The sequence below is a fragment of the Perca fluviatilis genome, chromosome 15 (genome assembly GCF_010015445.1).
Source record: "Perca fluviatilis chromosome 15, GENO_Pfluv_1.0, whole genome shotgun sequence".
NCBI lineage: Eukaryota > Metazoa > Chordata > Actinopteri > Perciformes > Percidae > Perca > Perca fluviatilis.
The window spans coordinates 9051164-9073366 of NC_053126.1; the positions used below are offsets into that span (position 1 = coordinate 9051164).

Below are 22203 nucleotides of genomic sequence, written 5' to 3' on the forward strand. Positions count from 1 at the left end.
ACTTCCTCACAGTCTGCTATAAAGACTTGATATCATGCTGTCAGTTGCAGCAGAAGAAGAGAAGCTCCCATCAGATCACCTTCAATAGCAACCATGTTCTCTGTAGCTCTGCTGCTGCTGCTGGCTGCTGGATCCTGTGAGTCTCACTGAGGCAGAGACACTGACAGTATGATCACAGCACACTGTTCACTGTTATTACACTGATTCAATATTCAACATGTTTTCCTCCACAGGTGTGAAGTGTGAACAGTTGACCCAGCCAGCCTCTGTGACTGTGCAGCCAGGTCAACGTCTGACCATCACCTGTCAGGTCTCTTATTCTGTTAGTAGATACATCACAGCTTGGATCAGACAGCCTGCAGGGAAAGGACTGGAGTGGATTAGTAGAGATACAAACATCAAAGATTCACTGAAGAACAAGTTCAGTGTAAACTTGGACTCTTGACAGTGACTCTAAATGGACAGAATGTGTAGCCTGAAGACACTAACACAGTAACACAAACCATCAGTAGACCTGAACAAAAATCCCTCAGAGCTTGAACACTTGTAACATGAAGCCACCAGAGGAGGAGCCCTCAGAACACTAATGGTTTCAACACCAGCTTGCTGTTACAGCAAGGAGAGAAATCTCTTTAGATTTTATAAATGGTTAAAAATTTAATTTAAGATCCACTGTTTTCATTATTTTAAATACCTTGAAATTACAATCAATGATACATCATTATATGTATAATCTTCAAGTGATGGAATAAATTCAGCTCACAACTTCTTAAGGTTGTGATCTAACTACAGTATAAATGAGTCCTCAAAGTCAGTTTCTTTTCCATAATATTATTTAAAAATGGAAATCACAACTTCATAAGTAACTAAATCACTAGTCGTTGGCCAACTCCAGTGTGATGTTAATTAGTCAAACCAAAGAAAAATTTCTTTTCATTAACAAAGAGTGTTTGTCAGAGATTCCCCCTTCTCTTTGTGTGAGTGTATGTTTATGGAGTTCCCTGAATGGTAGAGGCATTTATTGTTACTGGTAGACGGAGGGAAAGTTGAGAATTTTAATGTATCAATGTCGATCTCATTTGATTTCCACTGCAGGAGATATCAATATAGAAGAGACTTAGAGAAAGTTAATTTTCTCTCAATACAAGATGCATATAACACATTTTCATAGTAGTATATTTTTGTGTATTGTGATGCCTAGAAAAGATAGGGACATTTTTGTTGTCATGTTTTAAACCTGTAGAGGGAGGTCTATGCAAACTCTTCCTCTCTTATAAACACACCATCAGCAACTTGTGCCAGAACACCGGGGCAGTTTAATATATTTCTGAAACACTCAGATCAGAAAGCACTGAACTACAGTGTTTCTCACAGAATGGAAAATACCATTATCTGGAGTTTATTATTTGTAGTTACTATTCATGGTGAGAAAATCAATTCTGCAAAACTTTCTTAGTGAATGTCCAACTTGTGATTTACAAGTGTGTTAGGTGATGATCACTTTTTTGAAATCAATTTACAGAAGTTTGGAGTGAGATCAAACTGGACCAGTCTCCCTCTGAGGTGAAAAGACCTGCAGAGACAGTGAAGATATCATGTATCATATCTGGTTATAGCATAACAAGCTACTATATTCACTACAGGTTCAAACTCTGCTATCTATTGGAAGCTCCTTTCAAAGCCGTTTCATCATGACTGAAGATGTTCCCAGCAGCACTCAGTACCTCGAGGTCCAGAGCCTGACAGCAGCAGATTCTGCCGTTTACTTCTGTTCATAGGTAAAAGTCATTAAATTCAATTCAATTCAATTTTATTTATAGTATCAAATCACAACAAGAGTTATCTCAAGACACTTTACAGATAGAGTAGGTCTAGACCACACTCTATAATTTACAAAGACCCAACAATTCTAGTAATTCCCCCAAGAGCAAGCATTTAGTGCGACAGTGGCGAGGAAAAACTCCCTTTTAGGAAGAAACCTCAGACAGACCCAGGCTCTTGGTAGGCGGTGTCTGAAGGTGCCGGTTGGGGGTGTGATGAATAGTGTCAATAACAGTGACAATAAAAGATAATAGAACAGTGACTAGAAATAGTAAATGTAGGAATTCATGGCATAGCAGGTCACTGCAGGGCGTTACAGGACGTAGCAGGGCACAGCAGAGCATAGCAGGATATAGCAGGACGTAACAGGACACTGCAGGGCACCGCAGAGTGTAGCAGGGTGTAACAGGGCATAGCAGGGCGTGCAGCAGGACCACGGCGACAGCTGCCATCATGATTTAGGTGCCACCCTAATCCAAGGAAACATGCTGGGCGAAAAAAGCAACAACAAAAGGACTCTGGGGACTAAGCTCTCCAGGGCTAGGTTAGTAACAAGCATTTCTGGGACATGAATGCACACAAATGGAAAGAGAGAGGAGAGAGAAACTCAGTGTAAAAAAAAAACCCCCCAAAAAAAAAAAAAAAACACCAAATTAAGAGAGACAGGTTAAAGGACAATTCCGGCGCAAAACGAACATAGGGGTTAATAACAGATGTGTACCCACTCTGTCGTTCTCTGGGACATGTTTTCATGCTAATCAAATGTGTTTGTAGCTTGGAACATGCTAGCGCGGACCGCTGATTAGCTTACAACGCTAGTATATGGGGCACAGGGACACTCAAATTAAATCGCTATTTAAAGTGATGGTTCGGAGTAATTTACCCTAGGGTCCTTTGCACCATGACCTCGAGCCAAACACCCCCCCAGAAGCTTTTTTCACCTGGATCTAACATTGGGCGCGTTAGCGTAGAGTAGCGTTAGCCGCTGAATAGCTTAGCGCAGGGGCTAATGGACCCACGTTTGTATCTCGTAAATGACCCCACTAATAATGCCCGAAATGATACCAAAGGTCTACACAAGTACAAATAGGTTATGCACTCATAAAACGATGGATTGGAAAGTTTGTAAGTACACCAGAAGTTTATGAACACTTACCTGCTCTCTTCAGCTCTCTGTTGCTGCTGCTGCTGCTGCTACCTGCAGTTAGACAGTGCTTAGGGCTGTCTACAAATTACTACACCGAAAAGAGATACAACAAAAATATGTATTAATTTAATGATTAAATAAGGTAATGTATCCAAACTTACCTCAATTATTACTTGTCTCCTGCTAGTTATATTACAGCACTTACTTTAAAAAATAAGTTAAATTAAAAAAATATTTTTGTTGCATCTCTTTTCGGTGTTGTAATTTGTAGACGTCCCTAAGCACTCGTCTTACAGCAGCAAAAACAACAGCAGAGAGCAGAAGCCAGCAGGCAAGTGTTATTTACATAAACTTCTGGTGTACTTACAAACTTTCCAATCCATCGTTTTATGAGTGCATAACCTATATATACTAGTGTAGACCTTTGGTATCATTTTGGGCATTATTAGTGGGGTCATTTAAGAGATACAAACGTGGGTCCATTAGCCCCGCGCTAAGCTATTCAGCGGCTAACGCTACTCTACGCTAACTCGCCCTAACTCTGAAGAACAAGTTACTTTACCACACACACACGTCTACTAGCTCGGTGACATTAACAGGAGTGAATCTGCAGCCTGAGGACACAGCTGTGTATTACTGGGTGCATGTAAGCTACACAGTGATACAAACCACCGACAGACCTGCACAAATACCCAGCAACCAGCATGTGACTTACAGCGATGCTAGTGGAAGACATTATGCCAGCAGTGTGCAAGGACGAGTAGAGGTCACCAGACATATCTGAGACTGTCCAACTTAAAGCCAGAGGACTCTGCTGTGTATTACTGTGCCAGAGAAACACACTGGTTAAAGGAAGCAGAGAGGCTTGACAAAAACCTCACACAATTTATTTTCACAAATACATCCAGGTGGTAGTAGAAGATAATATGTCAGATTACACAAAGGAGAATATGACAGTGTCTCTAATCACACACACAAATACATGACCACAGTGGAAGCAACAGCTGATGTCGTGGTTTGTGACTTTGTGTTTTATGACGGTTAATAATGTTCATGCTTTTTATTTTGAACAGCAGGTGTTGAGAATATATTTAGACATTTATGCATGATATATCCAGTATATGGATGGCCCACCAAATGCTGCTGAGCAGAATAAATGAATACATCTAAGTGGAATTGAATAACTTGAAAACAATCTTCATCATTAAAAATAATAATAAATTAGCAATATTATGAAAGATACATAAATCATATTTTTCTAGAGAGTTTCTGTTTGAGGAAGAGGAAACAATGCAAATCTCTGTGTTGCAGAGTGAAGGACAGACACTAAATCACTGACATACACACTGTAGACTGGACAGAGACAACTGGCTTTAACAATGATCAGACCTGATTATTTGGTTGTTTTTCTCATCCTGTCGTTTAACTGGGCAGGTAAGAACAATTATTGTTTTTCTGATAAACCTCCTGGTATAAAGACAACATGGCTGCATTAGAGTAACTAATGAGCTGTTTAAATGTCTGTAGGTACTGAGGGTCAAACACTGACCTGAGTCTGAACTAGTGGTTAAAAGACCTGGAGAATCCCACAGACTGACTTGCACATATTCTGGGTTTGGTGGTAATATTCATAATGTTTGGATCATACAGGCTGCTGGAAAAGGACTGGAATGGATCGCTTACATCAGCAGTGGCAGCATCTACTACTCTCAGTCAGTCAAAGGCCGGTTTACCATCTCCAGAGAAAAACAGCAGAGAGCAGCTGTATCTGCAGATGAACAGGCTGAAGACTGAAGATTCTGCTGTTTATTATTGTGCTCGAGAGCCACAGTGACACAGGAAGGAGCAACACTGTTCAAAAACTCAACATGTCAAAGCTTTTTTTTCTTTTCTCATTCACAAAGTAAGCTTCAGTTCAACATCATCAACACACTCAGAGAAACAGTCTCAATAACACTGTTTCATGTTGAAGCAGACATTGAATATTCTGTTGATCTGAGTGTAATTGTAATGTATGTATCTGTTGTTTTACATGTCTGACTTGTATTAGAAATTTTGTGAAGAATTAATACAAATACATTTCAATTTGTGTTAACTAATATATAATAAAATAATAATTACATTTTCATTCAGAATCAGAATCAAAATACTTTATTGATCCACTTATTATTTAGTTGCAGTGTCAAAATACATGTTCATAACACAATTCCAAGCATTGACAACTTTTGACAGGACAGTCCACCCTTCTTTTATAGCCGGTCAGTGTCCTTCTCTATGCAAAGTGAACTTCCTCACAGTCTGCTATAAAGACTTGATACCATGCTGTCAGTTGCAGCAGAAGAAGAGAAGCTCCCATCAGATCACCTTCAATAGCAACCATGTAGCTCTGCTGCTGCTAATGGCTGCTGGATCTCGTTTGTGAAATGTTCACGTAATTTAGTCTATGGATTTGTGTACACAACACGTTTATCTTGTTTTTTTTTCGTAATAGCACGTTTTTTAAACTAATGTATTTCAATGGGAAGCATCTTTAATGATCACGGCACAATTATTTCTGCCACTTGGGCTGCAGCAGAGAAGCTGTATACAGCTTTGCTATTATTGGTATTTTTAGCCCAATAACCGCGGTTTTAATCAAGAGTAATTCACAAGATCTTATCATGGTCATTTCATTTCTTTTAATGTTATTATTTCGGTCTTATTGCCACGGAAGCTGGATTGCTTTGTTGTTTATTGATATTTTTAAAATTATAACGCTACATCTATCAAGATTTATTTAGATGTTATCATGGTATTCATTTCTTTATTTTAAAGGGGTGATAGAATGCAAAAAAAAAAAAAATTCATTTTCATAGTTGAAAATCGACAGTTTGGAGGGTAAATAGGACATACATAGAACCTCAAAATTCCATTGTGTTACGGGGAGTGACAGAACGGACCCAAACGCACGACTCAGTACAAACAAAAGGTTTATTGGGTAATAAAGGGGAAAAGGGGTAGGGAGAGGGCTGTGAGGAGGTGGACGCCAAGGAGCAGGATACGGGCACAGGCTGGGACTGGGGGAGGCTAGGGAGCTCAGGGAGAGCGGGGAGACAACAGGCCAGGAGCTCGAGGAAGGACGCTGGGAGCCGAGGGCCGAGGACCGGAGAGAGGCAAGGCGAGGAGCGGAGGTAGCGTGGAGCAAGGAGCCGCGAGGAGTGGACTGGAGGATGAGGCCAGCTGACTGGAGATAGAGGGATGAAAGGGATGACTGCAGGCAGAGAACACAGAGAGAGGTTAGGGCAGAGGAAACAGGAAACAGACAACACTGGGATTATTAGTGATCTCAAGAGGTTTGGAGCTTGTGTCACCACGAAGGCAGAAACAACGATCAAGCGAAGGTGGTGAGTCGAGTCGGGGTTTAAGTACTGTGCTTGATTGGAGATGATGACAGGCAGGTGTGTCTGGCGGAAGGAGTGATTGTGAGAAGGCGAGCAGGTGTGCAATCAGCTGGCTGGCGCAGGCAGGAGGAGAAGTGGGGGGAGAGACACAGAAACTGACAGGGAAGCAAAACAGAAAAATAGCAAAATAGAGAACAACACAGAAACTCACAGCTGAGAGGGCATCCTGGAAAACAGAAACGGAAATAACAAATAGAAAATGAACAGGAACTCACAGCCAGCCGGACCCCAACCATCACACACTGATACCCCTTTCCTCTGCAAATCTCACAATTTGAAACTGCTGCTGAAAACGGGCGAATCTCAACAAAGCTAAAAGTTGACGTCAACTCCTCAACTCCTATTCTCTGTCAGGCCCCAACATTTGCATAGGCTACACCACTGACCTGAGGTCAGCTTGGTCTTCTGAATCACGCAGATCTCAGAAATTTTATACAATGTTCGTCTGCTATTCCATCACTAAATTCACTTCTGAGACTTTTATGCGAGAAATCAACTATGTAGAGCTCAAATATGGGCCGTTTTACGAAAACTGATGGCTAATTGCAAATTTGGCAAATTTGGCTGCTGGCCGGGTTTGATGCCTTCCCGGTCGGCCTCTCTCCCTTTACAGACCCGTTATATGAGCTGGAGCTCTGTCAGGATCTCACACACGAGCTGCGCTGTGTACTTTAGAAAGAAGAAAGTTTGGAAGTTTTTCAAAGATATTGGAAATGAACCACGGTTGTAAATGCAGTGTTCCAGGCTGTACAATGGAATACTGGCCCAGAGAAAAGTGTTTAGAACGAGTATATCGGACAATGGAGCGGGAGTTTGGATCTAACGCAGCGCCACAGAGGACGTGTCTGCAGGGATTCTAAATTTTCCCAACGCTGACTAGCTACAGGGTGAGTTATGATTCTTTGGTGGCGGTTTTTTTAATGTCCCAAGGGTAACGTTACAACAACACTAGTTATAATGAAAGTGCAACAACACTAGTTGTAATGAAAGTGCAACAACACTAGTTATAATGAAAGTGCAACAACACTAGTTATAATGAAAGTGCAACAACACTAGTTGTAATGAAAGTGCAACAACACTAGTTTAATGAAAGTGTTGAAACTTTGCATTTTGTCTCTGCTGTTTTAGGCGCACTGCAGCCACGGGTGCAGCTCTGGCATGTCTGGGCATGTCACAGAGTGTGTGTGTGTGTCTGTGTGTGTAGCTCCGTGTTCTGTGTGTGTGTGTGTGTATGTAGCTCCGTGTGTGTGTAGCTCTGTGTGTGTGTGTGTGTGTTTGTGTGTAGCTCTGTGTGTGTGTGTGTGTGTGTGTGTGTATATATGTTGTTCGCTCAGCCCATAGATATATACACTAGATGTCGCCTTGACTACAGCAGTTCATTGGAACGAATGCGTCAACAGAGCCGCCATCTTGGAACAGGGGAGTCACTCCTCTTTAATGCATCAGCGTCAATGTAGGTAAAGGGCTAACGGAAATAAAATAAAATCATAATAAATTGTCATGAATGCGATGTTCTAGTTTTTGTGGTTCGTTCCAAAGGTCAGACATGTATTTATGATCGTGTCCAGAGAAAAATTAAGCTTTTGATATGAATATAATCTACTTTGGTCAAAATGTAATGCCTAGTGCCTGTAAGCCTAGGTTTATAGTCCCATTCTTCCACTTGATACTGCTTCCACTTAAGTAAACTTAAGATGAACTATCGACTACAAAACAAATAGACTAATTAATGTGTTACTACAAAGAATATTTATTATGATTGGTTCACAGATCTGAGTCCAAACGGAAACTTCACCCTTCTGAACTAAGAGTTTCTGCTTCAAAGTGAAGTTTAAACAGACTGAAATGTCCAGGTTCACTCCTCCACTATTTATTTCTGTATGTATTTATGCGTTACATATAATTTTAACGGGCACTGAGCTCCAGATCCTGCAGCCGCAGACGGTCTCTGTTGCCCCGCTGTAGCTTCTCTCCGTCCGCCTGCCGCCGGCAAACTTAGTGGAACTTCCCGCCGATATCGACATACAGGTCGTCCTGGACTACGTGTAAGATCCTCCCGGACTATGTGTAAGATCCTCCTGATCACCACTCTGTCTTTGGCTGGTCCGATCTGGATCAGCGGGGACCGGCGCAGCAGCGAGGCGAAGCTGTGTTTTTGCCCGGGGAAAGAGACGCTGCGGCCGGCCACGGAGTGAGCTCTCCGCCTCCCGCTGCCGCCGGAGCTCAGATTGCTGGTCGAAGGCGGCATATATATCATAAAACACATTGTCACCTGTTAAATTGTCACCTGTTAAGTCTTTTCATTTCCTCTATCGAACATCAATAAGCAGCACAAAGTTCAGCATCTTTAGCGTTGATCTGAATGCGGGAAAACTTCGGACCCCTGTTCCAAGATGGCGGCGGTTTTGACGTATGTTTAGAACCTCAAGGCGACATCTAGTGTATATATCTATGCGCTCAGCCAATCTGCGCGCAGCTCATCTAAATATTCATGAGTATACCATATTTGGAAGAAAAGCTGTCATTCCAAATAGGGCCAAAACATAATGCATGCATGCATAAGGACCCATAAAATATCAATCGGGACATTTTCCGCCAAACGAATGTTACATACCCTATTAGGAGACAGTGTGAAATACCCTATATAATCATTCTATCACCCCTTTAATAATATTATTTCGGTCTTATTACCGGTGAAATATTACAGATAAGACAGAACAGTAGGCTACGATATGAGCCAAGCTGGACGCATTCAAAGCCGATATCCCACAATGCAATACGGGCATTCATATCAGAGAATCGGACAGCGATCAGTGGGTCTTTAACGCCAGTATTGCTTCAATGTACATATATATAATATTGCTGAGCAACGTGTTTTGTTCAGCTTTGTTCCAGTAAGTTATGCACCGTAATAATGTTTTAAAAAATCTGCTGAAGACTCCAGAAGTGACATAGTAATTACCGCTCTGCGGATAGGAAAGAAATTGTATAAATTGTCACGTACAACATGCAGCAATCTTTCACAGACGCGGAGCGGTAATTCCTACATCACTTCCCGAGTATTCCGCTGATATTTACATTATTAAGGTGCATAACTTACTGGAACAAAGCTGAGCAACGTGTTGTTGCTGGTGACAAAACCACCGATTAAATATGTACATTGAAGCGATACTGTCGTTAAAGACCCGCTGATCACTGTCTGATTCTCTGATATGAATGCCTGCATTGCATTGTGGCTAATGGGCTTAGAATGCGCCCCGCTCGGCCCATATCGTAGTGTTCTCTCTTATAGCATACTGTAATATTTCACCGGTAATAAGACCGAAATAATATTATTAAAATAAAGAAATGATAACATCTAAATAAATGTCTCTTCTCCCACAACAAAACTGAATTACGTGTTTACATTGTTAAATGCACACAAATGAAACGTGTTGGATGTCAGAGTTTTCCTGGAACAAATGCATGAAACCCAGTTCTTATTATCAGGACTAAAAATTTCAAATTTGAATTTCTAATTTGAAAAAAAGGTAATAATGACATTACAGTAAGATTATTCTCACTGTAAGAATAACACAAATTACGTTAAGCAGAAAGCCGTAACATGAAAATATGTTTTGAGGAGAGATTGAACACAGGACACTGTTCAATCAAAAAGGAGGAGTTAATGCAAAACTCAGATATCTTCCACTTCTACTTATCTGAGTGCAGAGAGGAGGACAGAGAACAGTGGACACACAGTTTAACATGATGGACTATAGGACAGGACTGCTGCTTTTAACTCTCTGCTGGGCAGGAGAAGATTTTCACTGATTTTAATTTAACATAGCTTTTATTTGTGTCATCAGTTTATTTCACTTGATGTTTTTTTTATCCTCTTGACAGGTGTTGATGGTCAGACTCTGACAAAATCTGAACCAGCGATTGAAAGGCCTGGAGAATCCCACAGATTGACCTGTACAACATCTGGATTCACATTCAGCAGTTACTATATGGCCTGGGTCAGACAGGCCCCTGGAAAAGGACTGAAGTGGATCGCTTATATAAGCACATCTAGTTCTTATCTCTATTACTCCCAGTCAGTCCAGGGGAGATTCACCATCTCCAGAGATGACTCCAGCAGTAAACTCTATCTGCAGATGAACAGTCTGAAGACTTTTGTACACACAAAAGTCAGAGTAAAGCTTAACTTTAAGAACTGATAAGAATCAGCACAAAACACATGCACCAGGATGACATCAGGGGATAATGCGGATCAGGATGTATGTGTTCTTTAGTCACGTTATGAGGTTTTCACACATTATTTTTGGTATGTCAGGTTTTTGTTCCAGCAATGAGTGGAGATGCAGCACTGTGATTACTTTGACTACTGGGGCCGTGGGACTGAAGTCACAGTAACAGGTAAGTCACATTTTAAACAATATATTTTTGGTCAGAAGTTTTTTTTTTAAACTTTTTAATGTCATTTTTGGTGCTAGAGAAGTTTAAGTTATAGTCCTATGTTTAGACAGATGTTTTTAATGCAGCTGTTTCTTAGAAAGCATTTGAAAAACCTCCTCTTAATGCAGATGGTGGTTTGAGTTAATCTTGTAATTGATTCAGCTGGATTGTAATTGGTGTTGACGAATGTTTGCATCTTTTTATTCACATTATTATTCAATACATGTTGTATTACCGTGGATATTAATCACCATACCGTACCTGAATTTCTTAGAGAAAGAGTTACTGTAAATCTGAACATAGGCGAAAATATTTTATTTATGCATTTAATTACTGGGTCAGTATGTGTTTCAATTAAACAACTGAACAAATACGTATTTAAGTACATAATATTACATAGTATGTAGTATCTAATTCTAGTTTCATTTGAAACACCAAAGCGACGACTGACTTTTAAAAGACCGTATGCATCATTTGCATTGTAGTTTCAAATGTTAGTAATCTCTTTTAGTTTTAGAGGAATTCTTTTTCATCGAGTGATTTTTAGTTCTTCCAGACAACTTTTCTACGTTTTCAGATTTAGCGTTAAACCAAAAAGAGCAAATAATGCTCATCAAAAATCATATTTTATGTTAATAATTTTACTATTTTAAAGGTCTTGATTCCAAAAAACAGTGTAGGGGTTTTTATTTTATATGTTGGTATAAGCCATTGTATTAACACACTCAGCTCGTCTGTCTGAACACAATTATTTATTCCTTTATAAGTTACTATTAAAGATAAAGATTAAGATAAACCAGACACAATGGTAAAGAACATTTTAGGTTGCAGTTTGGGAAATGCTCAAATTCTTCAACGAGCGGCATTTTAATATTCACAATAATGCTGATTTTGTAGTTGCAGGTGGTAATTATAACGATAACAAAAAACATTTTTAATACTAGACCTGAGTTTTAAAAATGTATTGAGTTAATTTACAATTTCATGGATATATGACCAGTTAAAGTTATTTGTATCATTATCATTATTATAATTATAATATTTAGTGATTTAGCTTTGGGTCTCTATTTCAATTATGTGGTTTAACAATTTAACCAATCATTGGCTTTTAGATTAACAATTGATTATCTGTGATAATGTATGCACATTTGTATTCATAGGATTTTAAACTTAAAAAATCTCCTTTTTGAAAGATTTTAAAACGGTTCCCTTTGGTTCTGTGCAAAACAATTACCTGTTGGTTGTGTTGCACACAACTTCCACCCAAAGAGTATACCAGCCATGATATTTTTGTTTAGGTAAATGTTCTTGTCCTCAGTTTCATCATGAAATATTGTGCAATATATTTATTTTATTGGTATTTACATGTTTTAACACAACTGTTTCACAGAAACTACAACTCTGTTCCCTTTGGTTCAGTACAAACCTGGGGCTGCAGATAGAATCACTGTTGGCTGTCTTGCACAAGACTTCTACCCAAAGAGTCTTACTTTCCAGTGGACCAATGCCAGTGGGAAAAGCCTGACTGCAGCTGTACAATATCCTCCAACTGAGAAAAACAACAAATATACAAGAGTCAGTTTGCTCACTGTATCAAAATCTGATTGGGATTCAAGGAGAACTTATAGTTGTTCTGTGACTCACCACTCTCTTATGTCTATGGGTCCACCTACATTATCTTATTAATCTTGTTTTTTTTAAATGAAAATGTTCAATAATAATGTCTGTTTCTCATGTGTCTGATATTTTAGATTCAAAATTCTAAAATGAATATTTACAGACTGACTCTTTGATGTGAACAGCAGCAACAAGGCACAGGTACCCTCATCATCTGCCAACGAGCAGGTACTCCAGGTGACAGCCACCCAGATAAAAAAAGTATGTTGACAGCGTCAACCCACGCAAGGCTGCTGGGCCTGACAACATCCCTGGGCGTGTGGTGAAGGGGTGTGCTGAGCAGCTCAAAGATATCTTTGCAGATATCTTTAACAAGGTGTGGTGCCCACCTGCCTTAAAAGCACCACCATCATTCCTGTGCCTAAAAAGCCAAATCCGAACTGCTTAAATGACGTCCGTCCCGTGGCTCTTACACCCATAGCCATGAAATGTTGGGAAAAGATACAGGAGCCTCCACTCCAGAATCAGCAGATTGCTGAACAGCTACTTTCCACAGGCTGTTAGGATTTTAAATGGACTGTGCCCCCTCCCACTGCCTGAACTGCACTTTGTTTGGACGAAATGCATGACTGCATTGCACTTGCACTTTACATAATGTGCTGCTATTCTGCATAAGCTGCTACTCTCCACTGCGCTTTAATATTCTGTGCCCAAGCTCTTCTTATATGTCTATATGCTATAGATCGTATTTTATGTGTTTTTATCCTATTTATTTACTTGTTTTATACTGACACTAGCTGGGGAACAATATGTCATTTTTGTATGTATGGAAGTACACATGACAATGACAATAAAGTAAATCTTGAATCTCTTCCACAGCCACAGAGGACCCATTGCCTCCAAATGGATCTGTCAAAATGGAACTGAACCAACCAAGTCCCAAAGAAATATTTAACAACAACCAGGCAATGTTTAAGTGTATCGTTACTGGACAGGACCAGAATGTTGTAAATCAAATTCAAATCACTTGGCAAATCAATGGATCCACTGTGACCAACAACATCCCAACAACACAGATGAGAAGCAGCAGAGTCAGCACAATGACTCTTACCCTCACTGAGTGGTACAAAGTCAACAACGTGGGCTGTTCTGCCACGAAAGACGATATGACACTAGCTAGTCAAGAGCTGACTATCCGCAAAGGAGGTAAGTTACTGAGTGTCTTTGATGGAGACAGACTGGTCGAACAGTGACCTGTAAGTCTGAGGAGGCCCCCCACCTACACACACACACAAACCACCCCAAATACAAAAAAAAAAAAAAAACCAAAATATGAACATCCTTGTTAAACAGAGTATCTATTTCAGATGGGAGCGAGCCAAAAGTAACAGTCCACATCCTCCCAGATGAGGACATCATCGATGAGGTCACTCTGGTGTGCCTGGTTTCCAATCCAGAGCAGCAGGATTACTACATCGCCTGGTCAGAACATATTGGAAAAAACACCCCTATCTATACTGATGGCATTAACTTCCCCCCAGAGAAGACCGAAAAAGGCTACTCAGTTGCAAGTATTTACACGACCACCAAAGACAAGTGGAACAACTTCACCATGTTCTCCTGCCACGTATGGCCTGGTAGAGGTGAAAAGCCTATTCAATCCAAAGATGTGTCTAAGGCCATGAGTAACTCCATTGAATGTAAGAAATAGTAGATTCAGCTTTAAATGTGGCAGTTTGTGCTAATGTGTTGTTCTGTCTCTGTGTGTACTCTCTGCCATGAGAACCTGTCTTTGTGATTGTAAAACGGTCAATTTACTATTGTTTGTCATATTGTGTTTCAATCTGTCTACGTCACATTGTCTAACAGCTTGAGAAGTGTGCTGACTGTTTCAAATAAATGTTGCATGGAGACACTTTTGTTACACGTTTATGAATGACTTCAATACTTTAAACAATCTATGTATGAGTAGTTTTCAATGATATCTTACAGTAGTACTGTATAATACTACACAGCTCCACTAAATTAGGATCCACACTTTATATGTGATCAAAGTGAATAATGCTTGATTTCAGTTCCTGAGCACAATTCAAGAGAGAAAAATGTCTTATGTGCTATATTATTAAAAACATCTCTCTCTGACACACACACGCACACGCACACACACACACACACACACACACACACACACACACACACACACACACACACACACACACACACACACACACACACACACACACACACACACACACACACACACCTAACTGCCTATGCCTTCCTCTTCTTAGATTTTACTACTTTTCTGAGCTGCACAGATGATGCCTTTGAGGAGGAAGAGTACAGCAGCCTTTGGTTCACAGCCTTCTCCTTCGTAATCCTCTTCATATCCTCTCTTCTCTATAGCATGATATTCAGCCTGGTCAAGGTAAACATGCAGGCTTCCTCTTAGTTGTACTAAAGACTAAAGACTGAATGTAATACAGGATTTATACATTTCAGTACATAAAGCACATAAAGGAAAGAATATTTTTGACCTACTCATCTTTGAACAGTTTTTCTGTGTTTGCGGTAGCTAATTTCCATCTTCACAAACAATAATGTGCAAGAGAAGAAAAGACTCTAAATTGCCCGGATATTATCAGTATAATATGGGAGTCCCCTGTAATAAAAATGATTGCATCCATTTAGCTAAATAAAATAAGACATAAAAGAGGAAAATAAAAAATAAAAATAAAATATGTTATTGATTAAGTTAATTGACACCAAATCATTCTTTTTGGCTGGTGAATTGCTCTGACTATAACAAAACTGTAATATTAAAGGTTTATTGTGTTGATTTTAATGGACACAATTACGCTGTAAAAACTGCATCCCTTTTAGAGTTTATTGGAGAGAATAGGCATGGCCAATGAGCTCAGGTGTGACTGATCACAATGAGCATCAGCTGAATAAAGAGCCCACCACACACAGAAAATTTGCTGGTTTCTGTGTTTTTAAATGCTGCAATAACCATACTAGTATATTAGCGATTTATTAAATTAAACAGAAATGCCATCTTTAAGTAAGTTTAAGTACATAGTTATGTACCGGTAATGGTACTGGTATGAGGATAAACCTTTTTATGCTACTGTTAAAGTTGTTAAATTTTTTTTAATTTAGAACCAATAATCTAGTCCAATAGTATATATACTGTAGCCAAATCTGCTGGCCAACTATCTATTATTATTGAAGTATTGAAAACACAGTGATCATGAGTGTCAATTCTCAGGCTGAGTTAAACTCCAGATTGAAGTGATCAATCAAACCTTACCACTATTTATCTGTATTTGAGCAGTGAATACATATTTTTGAATTGTTTGTGTGTTTCTTTTTTCAGATGAAGAGAACATAAAGGATGTGATGGATGCACAGCATGATGACGACAGGTCTTCATTTGTTTGTTGTCTTTTTTATCTAATTTTTAAAACCATGTACATAATCGATAATCTACCTTATATTTGCCAAATAAAATGGTCGTCATATATAATGATTAAGTCATTGAAAATGGATTTCTCTGTAACCTGTACAAAAAATAATAAATACAATTGCAATTCTTAATCATTTACTGTGTATGAATCAGGCTCATGAACATGAACATGAACATGAACATAAATGTACAGCTACGAAAAGTAACGCACTGTAATGTATTCCACGTACGTTTTGCTGTATGCACCACATTGACTGCTGCTGTATAAGAGCGCTGTGGAACCGGTGGATGGGTGGCTCCCAGTAACCTTTTGTCAGCTAAACAATAGATCGTATAATAATAATGGACAAACTGTCTAGGCCTAAAAAAATGAAGCCAATGCAGAAGTGCGTTAAACCTGCATTCTATCTACTTAAGGGAGTAACTTAAGGGAAAGTTTGCCAGTTTTCTGTACTGCCTTACATGCAAATGGATGGCGGCAGTTGACTATCCAGAGGTCCGTGTTTTCCCTGCTGGTAAATCTCCATTGGATGACTCACTTCAGAAGGGTTGGAAATCAGCAACTTTCCCTCTTTAGCGTTTAGCTTAGCGCAGCGCCCTTGCAACAATAAAAAACACTGGCTTGGCCGCGTCATCCTTCCCTGCTTACCCTCTCGACAAAAATCGCCACATCCGGTTGCAAAAAACACAAGAGCTTGTGTCTCCAAACTCGAGGCTTCAAAACGGCAGTCCATGAACCAATGTGTGACGTCACAGATGGTACGTCCCCTATTATATATGTCTATGGGCTAAACTCAACTAGCAACGGCCGCTGATAACTCACAGAGCTCTGTAGCCGGCGTCTTGCCTAATTTCATAGGATGTCAAGGTGTGCATATATTTTTGTACGATATCCTACGAACCCATTCATTAGAACGTGTTGCATGAATACATGTTCCAGCATTGGGTACTGTTGTTTCATTATGATTAGGAAGTTATTGATTAATTTTTTTGAAAACCTTTAGTGTCCTTAAAATGTTGTAGAAATAGACATTCTGTATGTGGCTTTGCATTTCATAGTTTGACTATAAATCTTCACTTTTTATGTTTGGTCATTTTGTTGATCATATTTGCTTTCATCTTTAATTCAATAAATATAATATACAATAAATCAAATTTGGACAGCCACATTATTAAATTAAAGGGAGAATGAATATGAGTGATTGTGATGTGCTTGTGATAAACATGGAAAGCTTTTGAGGAATTTGTTGTCATTAAGAGTCACAACACAGGGATCTATGAACATCTAAAATAATAACGCGTCAAGTCAACGTAATGGAAACTTCTGGCAGTTAAGCTCTGTAGGTTTTCAGTTTCTAAACATATAATCTTTGGCGAGTCACTTCCCCCTCTCTCTGCACCTTTGGGACCACACCTGTCATAGTGAAACTTGTGGAAACCGTCAGAGCTACAAATAAAGTTCCTCGAAACAAGAGACTCATCTTTCTTTGAACCTTTGCATATCAGCACGTGTCCAGGCCTGAAGTGGCTAACATGCATACAGCAGAGATATCAAATACACAGAATTTCATAAGCTCATCAAACAATATAACAGCAAATGCAAGACATGCAGAGTACAGAAATACCAGATACAGTTCAAATATATTTGTGTACCTATTTTGTTTAGCTGTATGGTGCACAGTTGTTATTTCACATATAGTTTCATATTGGTGTTCTTCTGGATCTAGAACATGGCAGCACACAGCAGAAGGAGCTGGAGAATCCCACAGATTGACCTGCACAGCCTCTGGGTTTATATTCAGTAGCTACAGGATGCACTGGATCAGACAGGCTCCTGGAAAAGGACTGGAGTAGCTTGCGATTATCCACAGTAGCATCTACTACTCTCAGTCAGTTCAAGGCCGGGTTACCATCTCCAGAGACGAGAGCAGAGAGCAGCTGTATCTGCAGATGAACAGTCTGAAGAGTGAAGATTCTGCTGTTTATTATTGTGCTCGACACCCACAGTGACTGGAGTTGGTTGAGCAGCTGTACAAAAATCCTACAGTATTCTTACTGCGCTGAAGAAGCCAAATAATGAAAATGATATATGAATGTAATATGTATATCATATATTTTATATAGTTTATACGATTTTTTCCCTAAATTTAACATTATGTATCATTTTTAGATAATAAATGACGCTTTGTCTCTATGTTATACTACGTCCTGCTTTCCTGAGAAATATTATTACTCAACATTAAATACACAAAAACACAATTAAGATAACTTGTTGGTAAAATTGCCAAAACGATCTGGTTGCTTATATGAAACTACTTCAACTCCTGCAGTAAGAAACATTTCTTGTCTTTCCTCATCCTCCCTGGGCTGATAAACTCTGCACTGTCTCACATGACTAATGAAGCTCAGCGTAAGTTCTTAAAGGAAGACTTCATATTCCTTTTCCATCGCTCATAATGACCAGCTGTTTCATGGTGTGTCACTTGTCAGTAGTAAATCAGATCCAGCTGTGTAGTTGTTTGTTAAACCAATCAGAGTCGGCCATTTGTCACGGTTGGCAGTTGTCATTTCAGGAAATAGAGTGCGTCCTGCCTCCTCCCCTTCTACCACCGGTGGTCACGCCCACGGCCTCGGGTGTAGTCTGCGCTTGGCTGTCGGTGGTTCCTGTGCACCTTCATCACCACCACAGGATCTGGACTCCATCGGGGGATATGTTTGGGTTTCATTAACCCTTTATGACATTTGGCTTCGATGGAGTCCAATTTCCAGAGACTCGTTACTTTTACATGTTTTTCTGTACAATAAATATGTTCATAATTGCAAGGAAATCTCTCCTGATTGAAATGTCCTCAGGTCAAGTCATTCAAAATGAGACAACACAGACATTTGAGTATGATTGTTGTACGACTGGCTTTTAAGAATTCTGAATAAAAGCAAGTAAAAATCATGCTGCATGATATTTGATATATGATTTATATATTTATATATGAGGTAAAATATGTTGTTTATTACAGAAGAGTAACTTGTAAACGGATGAACTACAATAGTTTTCATCTCTGTTACTGTAAAGGATTTAGTTTGTTGCATTGTGTCACCTTTCAGTTCCTGAGCAGCTGTTTTCCTCTAAAAGGCTCCAAGTTTCTCTGTATGTCAGTTTCTTTAAACATCTGCAAACACTGAATCCATTAAAAGTCTTTTATTAAAAGCTGCAAAATATATTACTATTCACATGATTCTGGCTGCTGTCAATGTATTTATGTTTGCAGCAAATAAAAAAAAATAAATGCAGGTAGCAGCTACTACACAGCTTGGATCAGACAGCATGCAGGGAAAGGACTGGAGTGATTGTACATGGTGGTGTTGCATCCACCAAACTACAAAGATTCACTGAAGAACAAGTTCAGTATCGAATTAAGACTCTCCCAGTGACTCATCAGTAGACCTGAACAAAAACCCCTCAGAGCCTGAACACTTGTAATATGAAGCCACCAGAGGAGGAGCCCTCAGACCACTAATGGTTTCAACACCAGCTCACTGTTACACTAAAGGCTGAAACAGTCTTTAGATTTTATTTTAAATGGTGATTTATCTACAGTACAGTATACATGAATCCTCAAAAAGTCAGTTTCTCTTTCATAACATCATTATTTCTTTTCATTAACAATCTAAAATGTGTTTGTCAGAGAACCAATTTCCACAATTCCACCACTACCCCTAGTCTTGTCAAGAGAACCATCTTGAAGGGCTTTAAAACTGAACTTGCCATTCAAAACTCTTTTCTTTATCCATTTCTGCTCAAGCCTTGTTTCTGCTAGCCACCCACAACATTACTGTGCATCGCTTCCTGGTTTCCCAAAACTAAAGAGCGTCGCGAGGACCAAATCACAAAACGTGCATGCATTAATCCTACATCAAAAACAACTAGTGGTGTTAAAAGTGTTTGAATTCATTTTGACAGCCCTAGTTTAAATAGTTGGAGGTTTCAATCACTGATACATCATTGTCTGTACTCCCACAAGACAGACTGAATTAGACTTTTAGAAATCGTTTAACATGAATTTACCTTATTATGTAGTGATTATGTAGAATGCAGCTGTATTTTCTTCAAAAGTTGAATTTTGTGCTCTGAATTTTACTAGTTTAAAAATCGATGTTTGGTCTAATAATATTGTACATAAGCTTTGTTCACATGAAAAACAGCAATTTGATCAAATATAACTTTAGGAGACATGAGATGTTGTTTACTTTTAGGTTTAAAAAAGTTAAAAATATGCTTATGTTTTAGTACAATATACTTTTAGGTAACTAAAAATGTAAACTGTTGTGTGACTGAGTGAAGGAATGTTTTAATACTGATTAAGCCTAATCAGCATTTGTTTGGCTCACACCATCTCCAGCTTCTAATAGAATTAATTAGGTCATGTCGGTTATTTAGCATGAAAGTAGATGCTGTAGAAAACTCATTGTCCCCACAGGAAAGGTAGGCTAACTGTTGTCTCTTTTCGGGGAGCCACCCCCTGCTAGGCCAGACGTGATTAGAACAAAGAATGTGTATTCATATAGTTGGATTGATTGGGAACGTACACCTTTCTTTTGAGAGACATCTGACCAATAGGGGAAGATTTCATTTGAGGAACCACCCAGGTTTAGGGAATAAATGTGTGATCCGGGGAATGTCTCAGGACTACAAGCCTGGGACCCGACAAGGGCACAAGGTTCTGTAGTCTGCTGTTTACAGTGTATTGTTTGTCATGTCACATGACTGTTTTTATGTGACTCCACAAGGAGAATCATAGATTCAGTCCGCTGTCAGCTGCAGAGTAACATTTGTTTTGTCATTTCGCAATAGATGCAATCTGTGTCCCCACAAGGGGAAGCATGTTTTGCAGTCTGCTACTGGCAGTGTTTTATGTTTTATGTTTGATTGTGTTTTGACTGTTGTTTTCATCATCTTGTTCATTAAACCTTTTGCTTAACTTTCAATTCGACCCCAGCCTCTCCTTCCTCCTCCAGAAATCTAAGTAACACGTCTTTTAGAGATTTCCTTACATTACCTATCTCAAGCTGCAAGGTGATTTATCTACTACATGAACTGAAAGCAATTCTTTGAATGAAAATATTATTAATAACTTTTATTCATGAACAGTAACATTATTCCATTATTTGTATGTTGCATTGGACAAAAGTGAGAGTAAATAAACACATTAAAATGTTACAAAGTTACTTAAAGTAAAAATAAATAAAAATAAAGGATTAGGTAACATCAGGTTAAAAATATGAAACAAAGTCAAAATGGTAAGAGATATGGTGAGATGATTTGTGAAAACACAAAATACAGTTAGGAGAAAGCCAATAAAGGAGGAGTCAATGCAAAACTCAGATATCTTCCACCTCTACTTAGCTGAGTGCAGAGAGGAGGACAGAGAACAGTGGACACACAGTTTAACATGATGGACTATAGGACAGGACTGCTGCTTTTAACTATCTGCTGGGCAGGTGAAGATTTTCACTGTTCTTAATCTTATATATCTTCTATTTTTTTTTTCATACAATGTTTTTAATCCTCTTGACAGGTGTTGATGTCAGACTCTGACTGAATCTGAACCAGCGATTAAAAGACCTATAAGAAAATGTCACTCTTTCCTTTACGTACTGTAGTTTTATTAAAATATTTTCTAAGAGAAAACAGCTGAAAGTGGAGATGAGTGATGACAGCATTTAATGTTATTGTTTACATATAAAGTGAATTTACTTGTATCATGTATGGAGATAACTATTTTATATTAAACGATTTTTAATGTTTGAAGAAAGTCTGGAAAATGTGTGAAAATAATATTAAAAGTCTGTATCTGAATATGAAGAAAACAAAAATTCCAGGCACATATTTTCACTCTGCAGATATAATAACATGGAACAAACTCTTCTATTGACTCCAGTTAGACCAACATTGATGCTTCATATGTTTGATTTTATGCAAACTCAGTGACCTTCCTTGTTTCTCAGCTATAAAAACATCACATCAGGTTGTCAGTGGAGTTCACAGCGCGTCAGTTAAAAGTTTTTTTACAAAGACCAACAGGAGGCAGTAGGAGACCTAAAATATAATAATGGCAGTACGAGTATAAAACAAGGAGGCACACAATGACAGCAGCAGATGATTTGGGGGTTTTTGACTTCCTGTTTTATTTTAACCAACAATGTAATGATGAATAACTGACTGAGTTATAGTTTTATTGAGAAGTCTGAATGTATTTTTTCTCTGTTATAAG

At 38.9% G+C, this 22203-nt stretch overlaps 1 gene segment (V, D, J or C); it reads left to right on the top strand.

Moving 5' to 3' along the window:
• Nucleotides 1–10152: 10152 nt before the first annotated feature.
• On the top strand, nucleotides 10153–15972 carry LOC120574330. The segment is given in 6 exon segments: nucleotides 10153–10809; nucleotides 12239–12532; nucleotides 13345–13671; nucleotides 13833–14165; nucleotides 14757–14893; nucleotides 15845–15972. Coding segments are annotated over 6 exon segments (1164 nt in total).
• The last annotated feature ends 6231 nt before the right edge of the window (nucleotides 15973–22203 follow it).